General features: G+C 37.6%; 1 protein-coding gene and 1 long non-coding RNA gene across 2 annotated transcripts; one reads left to right on the top strand and one right to left on the bottom strand.

Annotated features, from left to right (window-relative positions):
- Window positions 1–364: 364 nt before the first annotated feature.
- Window positions 365–7,427, top strand: LOC149572941 (uncharacterized). The gene is made up of 2 exons (XR_016359622.1): window positions 365–580; window positions 6,729–7,427. It is a non-coding gene; the product is annotated as an uncharacterized LOC149572941 (long non-coding RNA).
- On the bottom strand, window positions 2,962–6,061 carry LOC149572942 (uncharacterized). The gene is made up of 4 exons (XM_089814059.1): window positions 5,980–6,061; window positions 5,686–5,775; window positions 5,234–5,461; window positions 2,962–5,073 (listed from the first exon to the last, which is right to left on the bottom strand). The coding sequence occupies exon 4, from the start codon at window positions 5,011–5,013 to the stop codon at window positions 3,196–3,198; it is 1,818 nt and encodes a 605-aa protein (XP_089670185.1). The 5' UTR covers window positions 5,014–5,073; window positions 5,234–5,461; window positions 5,686–5,775; window positions 5,980–6,061; the 3' UTR covers window positions 2,962–3,195.
- Window positions 7,428–8,605: the final 1,178 nt, after the last annotated feature.

The raw sequence follows: 8,605 nt of genomic DNA, 5'->3' as shown, positions 1-8,605 counted from the left end.
AGAATAAAATGTGATGTTGTGAGTGTGTTAATATTAATAATTATCTTTATATCTTAAAATTGACAACCATTTACATGTCAAAAGTTTATTATTTATTATAAACATAATATACTTTTAAAAATAATATATTTAAGATCTCTAGTTAATCATTTGTTACATTAATTTATGATGGAATATAAGCATAAAGCTTGTTCTTTTTGGGTTAGGAGCATATTTTTTCACATTGTCTAAGGTCTACCAAGTGGTTGGTTGGTCAAGAATTTTGTCTAATGTGGCGAGAGAATCTCTTTTTCAAATGGGATCCTTTTATTGCTGTCCAAGTGTTCCAATAGTGCTTTATTAAATGGCTAAGCTCAAGGAAATAGGATTCTTCAGCAATGAAGATTAACCTTCGGAATTTTTTTGTTTGCTTCACACTCCGTTTCCATGTCGTGCCTGAGAGTCTGGCATAACTCCACTGACATTCAAATTAATATATTTAGTCACGTCCGAGGCAAAAGTGTATGGGGTTTAAAGTTTGTGGGTGAGAATATCAGGCAATATGCTCCACAGAGAATAAGCTTTCTTTACCCGATATCTGGTAATTTTCTAATGATCTTAACTTATATGATTTAATGATAAAGAGATTGACACAATCAATCAGAGGGAAATGCTGTTTTAAATATGTTTTTTTTTTCAAAAAATTTATATTCATTTTTAAGATTAGATTAAATGTTCATTTTCAAGATCAGATTATTCTTCTAAGATGTACGGCAGAAAATCTTGATGAATATAAGGTGATATTTCTTCTACATTTTTCACATAAAACTTAGTGAAAATAAGCTAATATGACTTTATGAAGGAAACATTTGTAATATATTTCACAATATATTAAATTAGCATTCTAATATTTGACATTGTAAATAATTCTTTTTATAAATTTATTATCTGCATAAGGTTTAAATTTCTAATGGTCTCGCTGAAACATAATAAGAATAATTAAAACAATCAGAGAGTAGTAAAATATCAATTCGCCTCCCACTTTTAAATTAGTAACTAAAAATGGGAAATCAATTAATTGAATAAAAATATATAAAATTTTGGAAGCTATGTGCAATTAGGAAATTTCTCATGGAGTGGACCGATCGTTGGTCTCTGAACGACATTAAAAACCTTCATTCATAGCAAGACTATTTACTGCTGTTAATAATTAAATTTAAATTTAAAATACATTTCTATATTAATTTGTTATTTAATTATTAATTGAAAAAAATCGTCTTTAGACATTTCCAGTGGAATTATGCATCTCAATTGTATTCAGCTTGAGACACACAACCTGACGTTAAGGAGCCACTATCTGACGTAGGTCCCATCGCCAAAGAATCTTTTTGTCGCTTCAAAATGTCCACCTCCACCTATGCGCCACATTCAAAGTTTCTGCATCCCACACACTATCAGAAACTTCTTATATCACTCCTCGTCATCATCCTCACCAGTGGCCTTGTCTAGTTTTCGGTGGGAGATTCCACATTTCGTTTTCACTATTGCCCTTCACAATGCATCTGATTTGTACAGTTTCTCGTACACTAATAGGTAAAGAAGCAAGAACATTTGTTTTTAACATGACATGTTTTTTACGAGTATCATTAAAAATTCAAATTAAGGGAGACAGGGCAGTAAAGAAATAACAAAATATTTAACAGTCAGGAACATGAAAAAGGCATCATATCCATTCATGGAGCCTCGCATATGGTTTGCATCTGGATATTGAATGAGTGAGATAAGGAGTAACACGTACAGAAAAGGAAATGTTGACATGACATGAAGGGAGAGATGAATATATGATAGTACAGAGCTACTCTTCTGACTAACTCTCTCATTCCATTTCTTTAAAATGACTAAGCAACATAGAGATCATGCCTTGCTACCGGATATGATTGTCTTGCAATGAGGGAGGAAAACGACCATTCAACATTGTCTTGTCAATTTGTCTAATTCATTGTGGGAGACAGGGTTTGTTAATAGGCTATTGTTTTTCAAAAGATCACCCACAAAATATATGTATAGCCAATGGACTTACAAGAGAGACTTGCCTTTATTTTGTACGTTGAATATGAAGACCTACAAAAGAGTCATTGAAGATCTAATTTACACTAACCATACACTCCATCTAATTTACACTAACCATACATAATCTGCTGTGGACGCTGCTCCAATTTTACTGAAATAAACCCCTGCACTTCCTAGAATACATAAAGAGTTCCGCTTGAATTCTATTGTCCACATGCCATGATATAAACTCTCATGTGTTATGCATATTAATCGAGCTTTTATTACCCCGGAAGTGTTGCTGGGCATGAAATATGTAATCTATCTTCAATTTGGAGCCGACTAAAAAGTTACTTAGCAGGCACAACAGAACCCATTGTTTTACAATATAAGACCTCTGTTTGTTACAACTTCTGATTCAGGATCTAGAAAAATGAAACTCATACCAAAGCTTTTTATGTTTATTCAGCCCAAGCCACCATCTGTCCAGAACCAGCAAAACAAGCCCTCTAATGGCACCGGCTATTAACTTGTAGCTTAGTACATAATATCACTAATTTCTTTCCCGTTTCATATATCTTTAAAAGCATTTCCTTTTATCTCTCCATCTTGAAGAACATTATTGCACAGGAGGAGCAGGATAGAAACCCCACAGACATTTCATGTAAATCAGACATCAGAATGAAAGCCAAGAGCAACCTTAAAGCTAATATAGGTAGCTGTTACGTTGTAGTGTACAGATTATTCTTCCTATCTACTTTAATGATTGAGTTATTCGAGACTTGAATTGGTATCCTTGCTGCCATAAAACTGAAATCTGGATAGACGCATCGGTCCATACATGTATATACTTGATCTGCATCGAGCAGTAGCTCCCTTCGTTTTGACATATTTGAAGGGATCTTTGCACTTACAGAGCCTTAAACAAAGGTCTGCAATTTTATTTTTTATTTTTTTTATTTTAGTTTTTTTTGAAGGGTAAACGCTTTGATCTGGAGCTATGAACCAGTGAGGCCACAAACGGGGGACCTCATCCCCATGAAATTTGAACCTTGATGGCAAGAATAACAACGCAACAACTTAACCATCACAACATGCCACTATTAGTGGCAAACAAAGGTCTGCAATTATTTACAAATATTTATTTAATTTCTTCAGGCATTCATATCAAGACAGATTCAATATCCGCCTCAAGTCCTTAGTGGCAAAGTCTGCATCCAAAGATAGGGCTCGCTCTTGTAGCATTTGTCTCGGAGGAAGAAGAGGACTAAATTGATGTGCATCCCTGGTAGGAGAAGGTGGAGCAGAGTGGGATGATGGTAGGTCGCCTTCATTCAACTCATTCTTTGCAGGATTGGGAGGTAAGTCTAAGGAAGCAGATCTCATTTCTCGCATGGAGAAACGAGGTACAGGTAATGAACGGGGTGAAGGAGAATTGGCGTATGCAGGCCCTGCCCAGTTCTCTGTTGCATACAAACTTGGAGAAACCGCACAAGCCTCCTTCTGTATATCATCATTGCCGCAACTCCTGTTGCCTCCTATTAACAGTTCAGCTTCAGTAAACAAAGAATTCTCTAAAGCCACTTTGAAAAAGTTGTGGCCAATTTGTGAGTTCTGACTACTATCTTTAGAATTAAAATCAGGTGTAATAGAAGCAAAAGTCTGCTCTGCTCTGTTTTCTCCATAGCCTAGAATATCTGGCTGGAATACAATTCTTTCATCTGTGCCACACTCACAGTACATTCTAAATTCGTCATCACATACCTTCCTGTGACGCTCATCATGGTCCATGCCAGCGTCAAAGTTGATACTTGCCTTCTGAGGAAAGTTTGATATATCACCTTCAGGAGATTTGCTAGGGCTCCCAGAAAGTTCTTGAGGATGGCCACTGACAGCCATGTCTTTCCCGCCTTCATTTTTCTGAGCATGAGGCACGTCCTTTGTATCTGTGATGGTCGACTCTCCCAAGCCCTGAATAAGACTGTTCACACCAACTTGCACTTCCGACTTTGGAGGTCGCTTGAGAAGGGTAATAATGCCATTACCTTTTGATGGAGGAACATCTCCGATGTTTTTATTCCGTCCCTCGCTATTTTTCGCCGAATCCGTTGCTTTCCTCACAGCAATCCTCTTCTGGTTGATGGCTTTCTGTGAAGCCATCAGAGTTTGCTTCTCCGGATTATGTGACCCACTATCAACCAATTTCCATTCAAAATTAGGTTTTGGTGATCTCTTGTCCTTCCATGGCCGCGTTTTTTTATAGTCATCCGGTGCATTTTCAGCAACCTTTGGAGATGCAGCTATGGGTGGACAGGGCTGGCGATACCGCTCTTCGGGTGAGGGGCTCGAAGGAATGTTTGCACTCCGGCTCCGGAATAGAGGAGCTCCTTTCCCACCCTTTATAATGTCATTCTGATTAGACCAGAAACCCTCTTCAGGCATGCTTTGCCACCTTCGCCCCACATGCATAGCTTCACTGCCTGCTGAGAAACAAGAAATATGTGGATGAAGCACAGAAGACGTAGGACCTGGGGAAGGAGAGGTATTATAGGGAAACAAAGGATGTTGCGATAAGCCAAAAGCAAAGGCGTTTTTAGATATTTCACATTCTTGTGAAGGAGAAGAACATGGCCAAGAAGGCCACTTTTGAAAGCCAGGAACAGGGGAAGCATGTGCCCCGTTCGCAGAGCAAACGGGAGAGTTGTTTCCATAAGGAAAATGCGTAGAGCTACCATTGATAAACTGCAAGTTATTTACTGGAGGAAATTGCAGGTTATTAGAAGGAGGAGGAAGAATTCGATACGATACCGGAGGAAGTTGATTATGAGACATGTTGTCCTTGAACATTTGTCCGTTTAATGAGGCCTTAGCTGCTTCGATGTCTCTTCTTTGCGGCTCGGGATTCTTTACAGCGTATTGCCTCCTACTCTGATTCTCGTATTGAAGAACAAATTGATTGCAAGGAGGAAGAACAGCGATTTCCATGCCTCCTATCTTTCGTCTCTGTATCCCCCTCTCCTCTCACCAATTTGAAAATATACTCAGCTGAAAATAACAAATAAAATGAGAGTTTCAGAATCGGGTCCCATTACAACTATACTTCAGAAACAAATACATCTGCTCAACTCCAGTTAAAAAAATCCACATATTATGAACAATTGAGCCCGCAGAACCAAAGAAAATTGTTCTGTATAACATTACATACCTAATTGCAAAGTTATTTAAACTTGACGTTCTTAGAGTCAAATTTCCTCGCCTTGGAGACGAACAGGTACAAAAAATGGAGTCTCTGAAAAACGACAACCGACTTTCTGTAAATTTGTACAAATGTTGCACCGCCGACACGCGGGACGCGCCTTTGCCGGCACTGTGCGCAGATTCCCAACCCTAAAGCTTACAATTTGCACTGAGCGCCTAAATTAAGCCTCCACTCCTGCAAAACGCACAGACATTTCCCGTCATTTGCCAGAACAGCCCGCCGGATTTAAAACTGCGCCAATCAAAATAAAGTTGAACTTTGGAGAGAATCAAAAGTTCAACAAATGTTTTTCGCAATGACACATATTTTCCAGTTTCTCCGATCTAATAACTACGCTCATACCAAACTGAAACACACGTCGTCAAAGATCAGACAAACCTATGCTGCAATCAGCTTACCTGGAATTAAAAAATACATGCGGTGTGGCCGTGGAACAGCAAGATTCGATCATAAAAAGACGCCCGATTTCTACTTTGACGATCATCAACCTGTCGCCAATGACTTAAATTAGAGAATCCAGAGAAGCTCCACTTGCGGATTTCGACTTACTTCAATCTGACAAACTATTTGAGGCAAATGGCCAAGTGAAATTTAAGAGAAAAATGGAAATCAGCGTTAGAGGTTTCTGAAAATGTGATTCCTGCACGCTTCGAACCCAGCACATCGCAGGTGCTATAAATATTATTGCCAACCTTCTTTATGTTGCCCCGCACATCGGACAGTTTGAAAGCAATTACTTTTACTTCGAATCAGTTCGCCGCACGATCCCTGCATAGCGGGGATACTTTATCTACCTCCTCCCGGGAGCCAAGCGACTCTAGAGCTAGGGGCATGGTCACATGGAGGACAATGATTAAATGTGATGGGTGTATGGTTGTGTTTGGGGAAAAAATATTTTACCAACTTTGATTGGATCAAATGGTCTTTATTTTGATCTCATTTCTTGTGATGCTAAGTCTTACACATGAACAAGGAAAAGTCTAATGAACTCATTTAGAACCATTCAAATTTACTAGTAAATCAAGGGTCCATTCACAAACAAGATATAATTTTGAAGAGAATGCCAATAAATAAATAGAATATGATTATATGCAAAATCTCTATAGTTTTATTTGAAGGAATACATATGGACGAGGAAGACTAGAATTTTTTTTCATTCATGTGGAGATTTGATTTGTAGGCAAAAGTTGAGAAGACTTTTTTTCTTTCTTTAAGTTGTATAGTTTTTAATAACTTTGTAATAAAATATATGATTAATTGAAATTAGTAGACCTAGACCAGACACTTAATAGCCTTGATTTCTAAATATACAACCTCAAATTATGATAGGAGACTCTATCTAGTTGTTAGAATTCAACCTCTTAAATAGTGACAATTAAAAATACGACTCATTACAAGTATATCTTAGATTCTAGATCACAAATGGGTAATGTTGATGTAGGAGCATTTTGGATTTGCTCGGTAACTAGTTTGGAGTTTATGGGAGGAGGCTCAGTAATTGCTTTGGAGGGTGCTTGGACTGGTACTCGGTCGAAGAAGGACTAGTGCTCGACATGCTTTGGGAGCTCGGCATGCTCTAGGAGCTCGGCATGGTCTATGGAGCTTGGCATGGTCTGTTGTACTCGGCATGGTCTCTGGAGCTCGACAATGCTTGGGATTTACTGGTACTTAGCTTTGTTTTGCTGACACTCAGCTTGGTCTTGGTTTCTGTTGGTGTTGTGTTGTTTGCGAGCTGACTTTTGGCATTTAATTTATGTATGGGTATTTAATTTATGTTGTGGCCGACTTGTGGCTTGACCTATATTAAATGTAAGGGATTTAATTTAGTTTTTAATAAGTTGGGCCAACTTGTGGCTTAGTTGGGTATAAGTAGGGGGTCTTATGGAGTCTTTTAGGCATTCATTCATGGAGTGATTCATTCGGAGGAGGAGGAGTGAGTGTGGAGAGTAGCTGAAGAGCGAGTTTTCCTAAGTCTGTGGACAGAGCACCGAATGTGAGGCTGTTATAGTAGAATTATGGTGGAGTTGTGAGTGTGTGGACAGAGTGTCGAATGTGAGGCAGTTAACACTTAGATCTTGGATCAAGTTTGAGAAGGGCTAGTAGCTACGACTTAGAAAACAAGGAGATTTCTTGGTGGGCTTGCGTGCACAAGTTGAGATCTTCTTTGGAGGTTTCTACCAAAGTGTGGATCTGGACTAGCTAGGGTTTGGATTGGATCTTGAGGGATCTTATTGAACTATTACTTGCTTTGTATTTGGCCATAACTAGGAAGGCCTTATAGCCCAACATATTGCATGTAATCAATTATTATATGAATAAAGAGTTGTGATTGGTATCAGATCTTGAATTGTTATGTTGTTTCCGTTGTGTGGTTGTTTTCTAGGGGCTTGGACATCTCCTTTGGGGATTCTCCTTCCTTGCACTGTGTCAAATGTTCCACCCATTTGATCAATTACTAATGGATTACTCGCACTTATGTATCTAAAAACAAATGATATGCAAAGAATTTTGAGGACCATTAGGTCTTTATATGAAAGTAGTCTTGTAATTGACAATGATGTTTCGATTTGTGTTGTGACAACTCTACTAAGGTTACTGCAAGGGAAAAATGTTTCATGTATAATGTTGTTAAGTTTCATAGACATGTCATAATTATGTTAGTGTACACTTGATTTTAGTTCATATAGTGTATAGCTCTTGAGACTAATTTTCAAGGGCAGTATTTATGTGAATAGTAATTTGATGACTAAGCATAATATCTAGAACTAATGCAGGTACAATATTTTCAGCAATAGCAGGCGAAAGCTATAGTCAACTTTTGATATGTATGCCCATTCATATTTGCACACTTTCAGAGTTCTTAGTAACAATAGTGGTCTTGACCTACTTATGTACTTACTCAATCCTTGTCGTAATAGCTCACATATTTAAATTTGTCTTGCTATATTTGTGTTATCTAAAAAGTGTGATGTTAGTAAGAACCATGAGAACTTATAATTAAGTGAGGGAATCTATTGTTTGTCGTTATTACAATAAGGCATGCATTTATTTAGTAACTTATAAACAATATTAAAGACACAATAGGTACTCACACAATGCTTATGTAATTATAAATACAATTGTCTCTATACTCTTTGACGATAGTCTTTTCTACAATCCATGTGACCATTTAAAAATTTAAAATGACTTCTTTCCTTTTAACTACAAAATCCTAAATGCTCAAATTGTATCAAAATGACATGCATGCTAACATGTAATATTTTGTATCCCCAAAAACTCATTCAATAGTCGAGTATTTTTATTTCTAAAATCAAGGTC

Source organism: Cupressus sempervirens, chromosome 2, assembly GCF_028749045.1.
Source record: "Cupressus sempervirens isolate cs-2001-9-10 chromosome 2, ASM2874904v1, whole genome shotgun sequence".
NCBI lineage: Eukaryota > Viridiplantae > Streptophyta > Pinopsida > Cupressales > Cupressaceae > Cupressus > Cupressus sempervirens.
The sequence above is the reverse complement of the archived record's forward strand: the minus strand, read 5'-3'. Positions and strand labels throughout refer to the sequence as shown.